Here is a 13912-nt window from a genome sequence, read left to right as displayed (position 1 = left end):
GGCAAAAATCATAATCTCGATTATTTGGGTCAATAATTGATGTCACGATTATTAAAAACGATTATCCATTTACTTTGAAAACATCATTTATTGGAGAAACAGTTGATTACCCTGAACTTAAAGTATACTTCAACTGAAAAACCCAAAAAAAAAAAAAAGAATTGAGAAAAAAAAAAGTAATCGTTTTATTTCGATTACGTGGTTTTCGTAATCGTTGCAAGCCATAATCGTAATTGCGATTAAAATACGATTAATTGAGCAGCCCTACCTTGGGGTGATGTGGCTGCATAATATTGTTTGATACCAATCCTGATGTGAGGAAAGTACAAACATTCTGTTATGTCAGATCTTGTAGTTGACCCGTGGAGATTTCTGGTTAAAAACTATAATTATTTTAACGCTCAGTTTAAATCAACTAAATGAGGTAACGCTGAGTTTCAAATATCTTTTTAGCTTTTTTTTTAATACAGTACAAATATAATATAATGCAATATGTATTTCGTTATTACATTCCTTTATAAATGTATGTGTTTTTATAACAAATATTTGCTGTGTATTTTTGTTTCAGTATCCCCCCTGAAGCCAGAGGAGATGCTAAAAGTGCGGATAGATACTGACGAGAGGCAAAGTGCTGGATATGAAGTCAACCCTCAGAAACTGGTATGAAAGAACTGAAATCCAACAAAACGCACATAATGGTGTCTTTTATTTCTGGCCCTGCTCTTATTTCTGTTCTCTTTTTTCCAATTAACTGCAGGTGTTTTTCGCTGAGGATGTTGGATCCAATAAGGGGGCCATTATTGGACTTATGGTTGGAGGGGTTGTCATAGCAACCGTCATCGTCATCACCTTGGTGATGCTGAGAAAGAAACAGTATACTTCTATTCATCACGGTGTGATCGAGGTAAAGAAAGGGTGTTTTGAAAAGATGTGTGTGAGGAATGCAGCAGTTAGTTTGTACAATCGTGTTTTTTTTTGTGTGACACTGAACCCCTCTCTGTGTGTCTGTAGGTCGATGCAGCGGTGACTCCAGAGGAGCGTCACCTGGCCAAGATGCAGCAGAACGGCTACGAAAACCCCACCTACAAATTCTTTGAACAGATGCAGAACTAACAGCTCATCAACATTTCCCCCCCTGAAGTATCCCTAAAACTCACTCGTAGGGTCTGTTCCTTTCTGCCCCTTAGCCCCTACACCTTCAGTTTCTCACCACTACAGGCAAAGGAGAGGTGTGAAGAGTCCTGCAAAGGCTGATTTGTATCTTGCTCACAAGTTAAGAAATGATGAGAGGGAAGTATTTGTACCAGTTTATGTCTCAATCTGAAGTTTGGGCCGAAATAATTACATGGCACAATCCCTTCTTTATCCCTCGATTGTAAAGCGCCACACATTATATTTACCTGTAATTGATAAGACAAGGGTCCCTGTTTTACCTGCACATTTCTGCAAATCAGAACAAAGACATCAGTGTCTGTAGTGAAAAACCCTGTTGACGATTGACTCGCCACTAAGACCAGAAACATGTCAATCCAAGCTGTTTAAATCCCTGCCTCTCGCTCTGCACGGTTTGTTCCATTTTGCGATGGCAGCTGTGTTTGATGACATAACGGCTCTTAGAGCTGGCGGCGGGCGGAGGCTCTCGCACGATTAAAGCCCAACTGTTTCAGGTTTGTTTTTCAAAAAAATAGGAAAAAAAAGAAAAAAATACATAATCAAAAAATGTAAACGTTGAAGAATTTTGAATGTTTTTTTTGTTTTCTTATTTTTTTTAATGTGTAATATATTAAGACAGAGATTAGCTGTAAGTATATGTAGTGCATGGCAATATTGAAGACAGATGCAGTATATTATATGTTGAGGTCCTGGAGAGAGGTCCTCTCACTAGATATTTTAGCAGGATTGTACATTTCGTGTCTTCTTTGTGATCTTGTGATATGAAGAAGAAAAAGAGTATTCAGAACCGGTCTGCTTTCACAGACTTGCTTTAACTTTGGCTCGTTACACTCATCTCCATGCTTCACTGTTGTGTTAGCTGCATGGGCAGAATGCTCTATATGTAATATATATGAAGTGTTATAGTATCCGAAAGGAAGACAATTTTGTTACTGTTTGCGTTCTATGCACTCTGTCATTTTAGAAGATCACCAAATATTATTCCTGTTAATTCCCTAATGCCAATTCAAGCTGCTCATTGGGTTTTTAACAGGTTTGAATCGAACTTTCTAAATCTATCATTCCAGATCAATCATTCCACTCTTGAGTTTATATATTTGGAGATCAGCTCTCAATGGCCCAGTTTCATTATCAAGTCTTTCCCCCTTGTTTAGTTGTTCTTCACTCTCTTCTAACCCCTGTCTTTCCTGTTTATCCACTCTTTCTGGCTGTGTCAACGTTATTGTGAAGCACAGCTGTTGAAGTTGTTGTTGGGCCAACAGATATGATGCGTTTCTCCTCTTCACACATTCCTTCACCAAATCTCTCTCATTCTATTTTTCTACATTTCCTGCGTAAACATGTACAGTGCTTCTGTTCGTCCTGTGGTGAACGTTTCTTTGCCTGCATATCTGTTGTTATCGATCATCATGAAGAGATGAATTATCACCATCAGTACTGGGAGTGGACCACATCGGCATAGAGACACACTTCCCTCTCCCTTGATTAAATTATTAATGCCACCTCCAGTAAACATGAATGTGACATGAATATTGTGCTTTTTATACCATAGAAATACAACACATATCGCCTCTCTACACATTATACTCACATGTGATCAGACACTTAGTGAAGCCCTTAATCAGGTGAATGTTTTAAAATTTGAATTGATGCTCACTCTGGGTGTCTCTGGAGAAATGTGTTTTTAAAAAAAATGATGCTTTCCCCCCGTTATTGTGTAGTTAAATGGACCATTTGCGTAGAGTAAGGAAAATGCTTTCTACACTCACTATACCATGAATAAAATTTTGAATGTACATAAGTTGCTGGCTGTTTGTCATTTTAAGTTCCTTACTATGATTTATACAGAATATTTAATAATAAGTTCAGAGATGAAAAGACTGAATCAGACATTAAGAAAAATGCTCGCCACTTTATTCCCTCTAGTGGACAAAAAAGGGTCCAACAATTTAGGGAACAAACACTAAATAAAATACAAAGCAGGTCCTCTATAAATGGAAAATATGAAAATACACTTGTCCTGGTGGCTATCAAAAACATGAAGTACCGGTATATACAGTGGAAATGATTCTAAACTACAGACAAGGGACTCATAAACAAAGTCCATATCTCATTCACTCACTCAAGCATTCGGTCACATGCACGCAGCAATACTCCATCACACAGACACCCGCCTCCTCATCCTGAACACATCTCTTGGTTAAAGGTAAAGAAAGGATAAAAAAATGTCATTACATTTTTACCACCTCAGACTCACTTCAGACTGTAAAGATAACAAAGTTGTTAATCCACAATGATCAGCCGTGCATTTGTGTGCCTGATAAACAGTTGTATCAAAAAAAGAATAAAGTTGATTTGATTTCCAATCAGCGCTGGAGAGCAAACTTTGGCGGCGGCAGGAGAGCGTTTTCACGTGTCCTGCTTCAACTGTCTTTGTCTAGTGCGGTGGTGGCCAGCGTCACCGTGGTGATGGGCTGACCGATGCCGTGCATCTGCATGCGGGCCAATTTTTTCTGTTCACACTCGGTCACCAGGTTGTTGAGATCAGCAGCACTGTAGCCAATCAGAGTTCTCAGGTCGCACACAAACTTGTAGACGAAGCGCTTGCCCTGCACCTTGCTGATCATGTCCCCGTCGTAGTAATACCTGAGAGAGAATGCACGTTAGAAAACTGCCCGGAAGGAGCCCAAATAAAATCCTGCAACTTAAGTATTTTACCACATGGAGTTAAATAATTTCTTGTTATCTAATATCACCATATTTGTATTGGAGCAATCCACCATGACAGGTTTTACACATTAATGATGTACTTCTCAGTTGTATATTTTCTGTGTTTGGCTACATCTAAATTAAACTTGTAGTGAGAGATGAGAAAACTGCAGCTAGGCAATGGCAATATCGACTGATTAGTGTTGTTATTGGTGCCATCTAATATCTTACGAGGCTTACAATTCAGCTTTGGATAAAGTGATGCAGGAAATAGAAAGGCATAATGGTAGAGGAAGATAAGGCCATTAGGATTACCAACATATTTCTCAGCCATTAAATTACCAAGAGAAAGATTACAGTTACAATATAACGACCACAAAGATAACTATATTGTCTTTTCTGATGTAAGCAAACACATCACAATTGTTAACTGTAAGCATTTTGAAATGTGTAAATAACACAGAACTGCTGTAAGCCATGTCCACTTGTGGTAAACACTAAAGACAGAGTGCATCAAGCACAGGTGTTTAAAGAAAAGATGCTTTTTGAGTTGCCTTGTGGGAATTGAAGAATTACTACTAGGACCAAAGTCAGAACGTGCTGGACTCATTTTGACCAAAAGCTCTCCAACGTTATGGGAGTACAATACTAAACACCCCTTTAAAAAGGAAGAAACCAACCTGAGGGCTCTGCTGAGTTTCTCGTAGTTCATAGTAGGCTTGTTCTTGCGCTGGCCCCATTTCTGAGCCACCAGCTCCGGCTGGTTGAGTTTGAACTCGCCCTCCTCGCCCACCCAGGAGATGCAGTCTCTTGCATCCTTGTCTGTCAGCAGCTCTAACAGGAACTGCCACAACTGGATCTGACCGTTGTTGCCTGGCACCAAACAAACAGAGCATTCAGTGTAAAATACCAGTCACAAAAATCACATGAAATAATAGATTATTCTGCCAATTTATGTAAAGTTCCACATCTGTATAGACCTGGCCAACAATACTGACGGATTGAAAGCTTTGTAAAAATACAGAGTATATGGTATAACTCTGGTCAACAAACCCTCCTCCCAGTCTTTTTAGTACTTTAAGGTTGTGTGTCTAAAAAAGTATGTAACCTGCTTAGATTTAAATGACACATCAACATCATGAGTTATGAATTACCTGTGCGGTTGCCCGGTGAGCTTCGCTCCTCTCCTCCTGAAATACGCGGTGTTCTGGGGCCACGGCTCTGCTTCATCACCTTTATGGTAGTGGGTGTGCTAACTTGTGTTGGGATTATCTGTACGGCTGAAGAAAGTTAATGCAAACCAGAATATTAATGATCAGGAAAAACTGCTAGTGTCCATTACAATGTAAGTAGAGCTTTTCCTTCTGCAAGCAAGAGATCATTTCTCCCCTAATGTGCTAGCTTTGTTTGTTTTTTCAAATCACACTTTTTCAATAAACCACTTACGCTGATCAATGGTGACAGTAGCGTCCCCACCCGACTGGTCCTGGCTTGCCAACACATCTGAAATAAATACAAGGCATTAGTACTGACACATTTATTAGGCTATGATTTCTGTCCCAGGTATAAACAAGGTGGGACTTGTACTTCCATTACATCTGGAGACCCCTTAAAACACAAACTTTACGCTACAAAAACATTTAATAACTATTTAACTTACATTTGCGCAGCAGCTCCAGGTGACTCCAGAGTATCTCTCCGTTGGGAACTTTCTGAAGGAACTCTTCCTGGCTGAAGAAGCAGAGATCTCGACCTGGAATGTGAATGCTTCCGATTTCCATCTCATCGATGTTGAACTCCTTCATTACCCACACTGCCCAGTGGATCACCTGGTCAGCAGACCAGAGCACAGGATCTGGGGAAGGAGAGGAGGAAACATCAAACACCATGTTCACCACGTTAAATATGTTTCTTTACACAATAAAGCGTCTTATTTAAGTGATTCTCACCATATGGTATGCCCAGGCGAACCTGCTCTTTTCGGTATCCTTCCAGTGCTGCAGCCCAGCGTGTAACCTGCTCCGAGGTCTCATCAGAGAGGCCAGATCGCTCCACCGCAATGAGTTGACCCTCCTCTACCATCGTTCCATCCTCTCCCGCATCTGGGTCAATAACCACTTCTACTGTTTCTACCGGCTTCACAATTTCCAAAATGTTCAACTTCTCCTCTCCTGGACAAGGGAAAGAAAACAAGTAGGTGAGTTTAGTTTGGTGTATGATGAATGTTAAGTTTGGATATCAAAAGTAATACAAAGCTTTATATTATCTGATATTTAAAGCATCATCCGAGTACCTGGTTTGGTTATTATCTGCAGGCTGAGCTGCACGGTGCCATCGGTTTTTACACCCTGGTCAAAGAGGCTGTGGTCAGGGTGAAGCTAAAAGGAAGAACACAACAGATAAGCTTTAAAAAAAAGAAAGAAGCAACACTTGGCAGTTCAAAGGAATACTATAAGATCAACATTACATGACTATTGTGTTAGCCGCAAAAACATTATCGAATCATAGAGAGATCTTAATATGTTGTATTTATCTAAATTCTTACCTGAATGTCCTGCAAGCAGATCTCATACGGATCCAGTGATATCTGGATGCGGGGCTCCAAAAGCTTCTTCAAATTGCCAATGGGCTCATTGATGTCAATATCTTGTTGAATCAGATCTGACGCAGTAATGGTCTGCTCCTCAACACTACATGTACAAGAGAGGGGGGGGGGATTAGTGTTTATTTGCTTCATGTGCAAGAGTTTTCCATTCAAATGATCCTCTTCCAGCTTACCCTTCCTCCAGGCATGCCTGCTTCTCCTGCTCATCTATCTCGATCTCTATCATTTCTTCAGGTTCACCTTTAGACATTATGTTCTACGCAGAAAAAAAACCTGTAGGAAATTTAAAAAAAGGTTGCGTTACTAATGCTTAGATACATTACATACTATAGCCGACCATAATTAAACACACATTCACACCAGGTCAATGATTATGTCTTCAACGTATGCAATACAATACTGTAAGACAAAGAAATAAAGAAAAGTGTCACATTTCAAATGGCACTAAATGTTAATTGGGAGGGTCAGACTGTGACTACCAAATCAAGATCCTGGCAGATCTCATGCTGAATGAACGTACTATATTTTGAGAGTCCAAAATTGTAATCTATACAGCAGGATTCGCAGGAACAGTTTGAATGTTGGAAATTAATGCAGACTACTTTCATATATTTCGGAGCTGCTCTCTAAACAATTCATATTTGCAAGAGATTCAATTAACCCTTTTTCTTAACACTACATATTGATTGATAAATCAAAACTACTGGGAAAATGGACAACATACTTAGGGGATGTGACCTACTGTTTTATATTGTTCCATGCTCACTGCTTGTAGCACTTCAGGATTTGAACTCAAATATGAAGTGCATTATAAATTAAACCCATCATTATTATTATCAATGTTTTGGTAAATACAATCTGTTGTACTATTCTTTTTTTCTCTTTAACCTGAAACTACCAATGAAAACCATTGCAATAAGAAATGGTAACCATGCATAATAGTTGTTATACCTAATGCTATACATCTTGAATTATATATAGAACATTTATTTAGCCAGGAAAATCAATTAAGAACAAATTCTTATTTTCAATGACGACCTGAATATGTATGTGTATGTATGTGTATGTATGCACACACACACACACACACACAAAAGTTTCACTCTATGGCACAGACACACTATTGCCCACTGAAGGAAAATAACTTGTGTTTTTGTATGTATTATTCTGTGATTGGAAGGTTTGTGAGCACAAACAACTAAAAGTGCATACAAAAAGTTAAAATAATTGAGGTTTCGATACGTGAGAATATTCCGGCTGAAGTGTGTATTTACGTGGTGCTGGCTAAAGTTTGGGGGGGGGGGATTCTACTATAGAGGCCTCTCAGCCTCGATTCCTCATTGTCCGCCTACAACAGTTCACTGACTGCTAACGTTAGCTAACTCGAGGGCGAGGCATTGGTTTCTAAAGGCCAACTGGTAGGCCATTAGTTATATTAGGTGTTACCACGTATAACTACACATAATGAACAAATGTTGAAAAATCACATAAAAGTTAAATGTATACACCAGGCTACACGTGTCGACACACTGAAGCTTGAGTACAGTGAGCCGAGTTAGCTACTATTTTGCACGCGAATACAGCACGGGGCGAGGCTGTCGTTACACAACCATTGCTCCCAACGTGAGAAACAGCCGTTAAAATACCACAGGAACACATCGCGCTTCATAACCGTAACAAATCGTTGTTAAATCCCACTTTAACTCTGCATGTAGAAAAGTTTTAAAAAACGGAAATAGAATAAACGGAAACAAAACAGCATAGGGCAAATGGAAAGGAGCCGGAAATCCTGGCTAAGGTTTACAGCGTTACAAGACTTCCGAGAGCAGCCGCCATAAATGCGACACGAGCTTCAGGAGAAAAGAGCAGCAGCGGTGTTGCTATGACACCTAAACATCGTTCAGTTACATACTGACTGCAACAATACGGAGAAGTACGAACTAAAAAAGCATTTTTAATCGTGTCTGGATGTATACGCACTGTGTTTGAGGCTGGACGGCGATCAGAGGCGCGGCAGCAGTCTCTCCTCTTCACTGCAGATAGCAACCTGGCTAACACTAAACTGGTACAACAGAGATTGTCTTAAACTATACTCCGGCTGTTTTAATCTTCCATATGCAGAAATGGCACAAGTAGCAGCGTTGGCCTAGCTTCAAGTTGGCTAATGCTCTGTGAGTGTGTTTTTATGACTGCCTGAAGGTAGGCGGCCTCTTTCTACTAGGCTAGGAAATAAACAACAGCTAGCAGGCTAGTAAGCCACAAAATAGCGGGAAGAGTCTAAAGCACGGCAAACAGACCCCTTCACATGGCTGCGATTTAGTACATTTTCTCTTAAATAAGCAGCGCAATCTGCGAGATATCCATACCTGTGAAAATGCAGGCCTTGAGAGATGTTTGATTGTGTTCAACTGTAGTAGATAGGCAGCCAAATTTCACACAGTCGAGTCGTATCATGCAAGTTTTTGGTCAACACACTCTGGGGAGGGGCGGAGACTAACTGGCAAGACAGTTACCCTACACTTTTATGGAAAATACAAAATGTGACTAGTGTTTACTTGTGTGACGTTTCCATAGTTTGGTGTTCTCTCTACAAATGTGTGTCCAGCATAATGTTTTAATAACAAACATTTTTTTTCCATCAGCTTTCAATTTCATGTTAGTGGTCCATTTCAACACACTTTCCAGTTCTTCAACCATATTATTCCCATCAGGCTTTATTGTCATATGCACAGTAGTTACAGTGTGGTTATGGTAATAGATAATGGAAAATAAATGTCAAAAACCCAATAAAAATAGTGAAAGATGATGTTGCAAGACCAATGTGCAGGAAATGCAGGAGAAGTTAATTATATACATGTCAAGTAAAACACAACAAGCTAAATGTTGCATATGGTCTCTATGTATGTAAATAGCATAAGATAAACAAGAACAGAATGTAAAATGAGATACTGTACAGTGGAATAAATACTGATTGTTGTAATAATAAATACATTTGTGAGAGACTGAAATGCTGTGAATCCTCAACTAACTAAAGTCATATTTATGTTGAACTTCTTTGTGTTTCCTGCAGACTGTTAACGTTAAAAGAAAGCATTAGGTATAATTACAAGCAAAATATGAGGAGGCTCTGGGCGGTGATAGCCCACTATGCGATACTGGGGCAAAGATGAGCTCTCTATTTAGCCTCACTCTGCACACATTTGGTCACGGTCACACACAAACCAAAATGTTTTCCTGTTTGAAAAAGTGTGCACCATGTAAGCACAACATTTTAAATGTATTTTGACACAGGCCCCCTTGACAAAATCTCAATACAGTAGCCACATTAATTGTGAGGCCCCTAACAATTCAGTACCTGGTCCCTTGGGGGCTAGGGGGTTTGGAGTCCTGGGGCAGTTTCCCTTTTTCTGTTTCGTAATCCAACTTTATTTTTGAAATATACTAATTGTCCTTAATATACAGTATCATGACTCTTGTATCTGTTGAATGTTATGTTTGTTTCATGTTAGTTAATCTTATTAATCTAGTTAAATATTATATAAAGCTAGTGTCTCTAGGTGTGCTGATGATGGTTTTCTTTTTGTGGATGATTTGTAGTCAGGACTTCACTTTTTATAAACTGTTCCTAAATAAAGTGTAACAGATAGTTTAACTAATAAATGTATCTTGATAAAAAAAAATTGGTCATGTTTCTGTTTTTAAAAGCTATGGCCTTGTTTTTGTATGTCTTATGTTCATGTCTTCCATAATGATGCTTCCCTCCCTGGAGATCACAAGGATGTATGTTATAACATCTTTATGAAATAATATCATTACATTTAAATATCCATAATATTGAAAGTTATTGCTTTAAAGAGCAGGTGGTATTGCACATTCACTTTTACTGTAAGTCCCTCAAGTTCTCAGCAACACCAATATATATCTCAGGCCTTGTTTGGGTGCCACTCCCTTAAAAAGACCCCTACATTCAAAGGGATCTCGTAGCCTACTTTACCTTCTAATTCATATTTGTCACTGAACATATAATACATGACAACAAATTATTTAAGAGGTAAAATATTTAATGATTCTACAAATTCAACAAAAGATGACTTTAAATTGTGGAAAAAGCTTTTGTTTCGAAAAGCACTGTAGACACGGAAGTGAGTGAAATGACACATGTCCGGTGTGCGCGCTGCCCTTCAAAATAAAGGCCATCAGGTTTAAGTTTTGATTTCTAAACTACATTATCAGTCGAGAAGTCTGCACAAAAAAGACAATCTGCATTATTATTTTTGAAATAATTGTATTTGATTAGTAATAATAGTAAGGATAATGGCACATCGATATTCTTCATGATGCAGTTTATAGTTAATGCATGCTTTTCTCAGCTAAACATAGAACGATGAAGCCTAATTACTAGCTAGCTACCGTAAATAAATCCAACGAATTGATAAATAGGATAAGATAACATTACAATGACCACGTGTAATGAATACACCTTTAAATATCTCAATAATTTGAGCAAGTTTTGCGGGGGAAAAAACACATTTTCTGCGCAGTTATACTGTGGACACATTTACTCTGAAGGAGGAGGACGGAAGCCTTGACGCTGCTGCTGCTGCTGGTTGAGCGCAGGCTAGCCAAGATGGCGGAATACTTGGCGTCCATTTTTGGGACAGAGAAAGATAAGTAAGTATTTATCTGTTATTTAGTCACTGTTAAGCAATGTGTTCAATAATCACTTCTTGCACCTGCTTTGACGACTACTAATGTATACATCAGCGTTTGTAGACTCTAGCTGGACACGTTTCACCGGCTCTAACAACTAGCAGCTAGGCTAAATGCTAGCACGCTGGCTAGCGTTTGTAAAATACCGCGCCGCGACTGTTAGCCAACATCTGGCTTCTGCTGAGCCTTTCTGGGATGGTTAGAATAAAACGATTACAACGAGTTTGTTTTTGTGAATACAAATCTCTTAACCAATACACTAACTACTCTCTTCTATTGGAGTTGGCTAATGATACTTAGGTACTTAAGGAAACTCATAAGAAGCCTTTGTTACAGTAGGTCATACCCGGATAGTCATTATCCAACATTAAACAAGCTAATCACAATTGTATCCAAATAACAAATTGTACCAAACGCCATAGCATTTAATTGCACAGTGTTCCTTTTTGTTTTTGGTTGCAGATATTACGCCAAATCACAAGTTACGTTAATGAATGGGTGCAAGTGTATCTCCCCCGCTTCACTATTCATTTCAGGATCTGTTTCTCCTAACAGATAACTCTCCTTTAATCATTATACGAAAGTTTAGAACAACTTAATTTAACCATGTCAGTCCAAAACAATATATTTTGTAATGAGTCCTGAACAAGATAGGACCTGTGGAACATTTCAAACTACATACACGCGTAAATTCAAACGTAGCCTACATCAGCAACCCACAGAATGAAAATATCGTTTTTAATCATATTTTGGGTATTTTTATTTGGGTACCTCTCTGTGACCAAAATATGCATGTTTTCCTAGTTAAACTCAGCTAAAGAACTAGTCGGTTTTTATTAGAAAGTAGCTTCACATATACGAGGACTAGGTGTTTGTATATGTGGTGTATACAAAGACACAGAAAGAAGAATACACACTGATAGACCTGAAACTAGCAGATTCATTGGTAAACATACAAGGGGCTGGTAGATTTGCTTTTCTAACCAGCTAAAAAACTCAAGGATAATCCCTTAACTGACAGGTCAAATGTGATAATATGCTTGCTATTTAGCCTGTGGACAAGAAACCCAAGCCACATAACCTTTAGCAAACATGGAGACAGGTTCAAGAGAATGCTTTTATGTAGGTCTTTAGCAGGTCTCCCTTGAAAAAGAGATCAATGATCTCAATGGGATACACCTGGATAAATAAAGGTTTGAAAATGTTTACTTCATCTGCATTTATTGTGTCTTTCTCCCTAGGGTCAACTGCTCGTTTTATTTTAAAATTGGTGCCTGTCGACATGGCGACCGCTGCTCCAGATTACACAATAAACCAACATTCAGCCAGGTAAGATTATTTATAAATTTTTATTTCAAAGTATTGTTATGATAAAAATGATACAGAGACCAGAGCAAACTTTTATTTCTCATGTCTTGTGTATATAATAGGAGCTATAAGATTGTCTAAGTTTTAACTGTGACTCACATCTTATTTGTCAGTTTTCTATGCTGTTGACACATTTTGTGATCATTACTAGAAAATAAACACAGCAGTTTCATACTCATCCCCTATCCAAACAAATTGTTCCAATCATTTTTATTTTTTCTGTTTCAGACAATTGCCCTCCTGAACATTTACAGGAACCCTCAGAACAGTGCCCAGTCTGCTGATGGCCTCACCTGTAAGTGTTTCTCTGGATTTTCAAGCCAGTTCTTGAAAAGCAAGAGCATGTTTTTATAAAGTGTTCACGACAATTGTTTCTTTCATCTTATCGATATTTTTATGATAAATAAAGTGAAAGAAAGGCCAACAGTCTTTGAGGGTTGTTCAGGTGGAAGTCCTATGATCCGATATCAGCATTTTGAGTGGCTGAAACTACTTCATGCAGGCTTTTCATTGTTGCATGAAAAATGTATTTGTTGAATCCCTGGCATTGAAAAGAAAGGACATAATATATCTGTTTTGTTTGGTTTTCCTGTTTTTTTTTATTCTCTTTTATAACCACAAGGTGCCATCAGTGACATGGAGATGCAGGAGCACTATGATGAGTTTTTTGAGGTAAGTTCTGAATATTTTCCTCAAACCCCAACCACACCACTGTGTAGCTGATACATTCTCTTTGAGGAAATGATTCAACAAACCTTGTTTTAAAATGGGTTACACCTTTTACAGTATGTTGTTAAAAAATACATACATCAAGTATCACATTATGGCGGCTGTACTATTTTTGCATAAACAGACCCAACTATCTCTTCATATATATTACATTTGTAGCAGTCATAAGGTAGAAACAAAATAAGAATGATCCATCAATCATTCTATTACTTTTCTGGACTGAAAATCAACAATGTAACTACTACTCATGATCATCTATGTCATTTTTGTCTTTCTTAACCTTACAGGAGGTCTTCACAGAGATGGAGGAAAAGTATGGAGAGGTGGAGGAAATGAACGTGTGTGACAACCTCGGTGACCACCTAGTTGGAAATGTGTATGTCAAGGTGAGCATCGGTTCTAAAAACGACATATATTACCACTGCTTTAATACCAGTGATGCAAATTAGCGCCTCCCGCTTTTTTAACGCTGATTTGGGTGACTTGTGTAATTCGTGGAGAACCGAAGAGTTTTCGTTTTGGGGGGGGGGTCTGACTGACGGACAACTTCTCACTTCAAAACATAGACTTTACATGGGCGGGCCGCCCACGTATAGCCTATTAACGGTCGCCAAAGTA

The 13912-nt window shown here is 38.6% G+C and overlaps 3 protein-coding genes across 4 annotated transcripts; 2 read left to right on the top strand and 1 right to left on the bottom strand.

Moving 5' to 3' along the window:
* Positions 1-568: 568 nt before the first annotated feature.
* On the top strand, positions 569-2969 carry LOC104942891 (amyloid beta A4 protein-like; the record flags this gene model as incomplete). Its single annotated transcript, XM_010768198.1, has 3 exons — positions 569-660; positions 758-904; positions 1012-2969. Coding segments are annotated over 3 exons (341 nt in total), but the record flags the coding sequence as incomplete, so codon positions are not given.
* gabpa (GA binding protein transcription factor subunit alpha) lies at positions 2863-10050 on the bottom strand. Of its 2 annotated transcripts, none has more exons than XM_010768194.1 (10): positions 8854-10050; positions 6661-6760; positions 6428-6572; positions 6176-6260; positions 5832-6053; positions 5543-5737; positions 5329-5385; positions 5037-5162; positions 4563-4755; positions 2863-3819 (listed from the first exon to the last, which is right to left on the bottom strand). In XM_010768194.1, the coding sequence occupies exons 2-10, from the start codon at positions 6735-6737 to the stop codon at positions 3597-3599; spliced, it is 1323 nt and encodes a 440-aa protein (XP_010766496.1). In that variant the 5' UTR covers positions 6738-6760; positions 8854-10050; the 3' UTR covers positions 2863-3596. The 2 variants fall into 2 exon arrangements, with proteins under 2 accessions (XP_010766496.1, XP_010766498.1); XM_010768196.1 differs by lacking the exon at positions 8854-10050 and adding an exon at positions 8468-8827.
* A 992-nt stretch (positions 10051-11042) lies between these two features.
* Positions 11043-13729, top strand: LOC104942890 (splicing factor U2AF 35 kDa subunit; the record flags this gene model as incomplete). The annotated part of the gene is made up of 5 exons (XM_010768197.1): positions 11043-11158; positions 12439-12526; positions 12794-12860; positions 13188-13237; positions 13582-13729. Coding segments are annotated over exons 1-5 (397 nt in total), but the record flags the coding sequence as incomplete, so codon positions are not given.
* Positions 13730-13912: the final 183 nt, after the last annotated feature.

Source organism: Notothenia coriiceps, unplaced genomic scaffold (genome assembly GCF_000735185.1).
Source record: "Notothenia coriiceps isolate Sejong01 unplaced genomic scaffold, NC01 NC01_scaffold00005357, whole genome shotgun sequence".
NCBI lineage: Eukaryota > Metazoa > Chordata > Actinopteri > Perciformes > Nototheniidae > Notothenia > Notothenia coriiceps.
This window is presented reverse-complemented; position numbering and strand designations above follow the sequence as displayed.

Bases quoted from the DNA above. Each gene is read 5' to 3' on its own strand.
- gabpa (XM_010768194.1), bottom strand. From the start codon at position 6,737: ATGTCTAAAGGTGAACCTGAAGAAATGATAGAGATCGAGATAGATGAG. The intron at 6,573-6,660 runs GTAAGCTGGAAG...TTGTACATGTAG, and splicing joins CAGGCATGCCTGGAGGAAGG to TGTTGAGGAGCAGACCATTA. The intron at 4,756-5,036 runs GTAATTCATAAC...GTTTGGTGCCAG, and splicing joins CTCACCGGGCAACCGCACAG to GCAACAACGGTCAGATCCAG.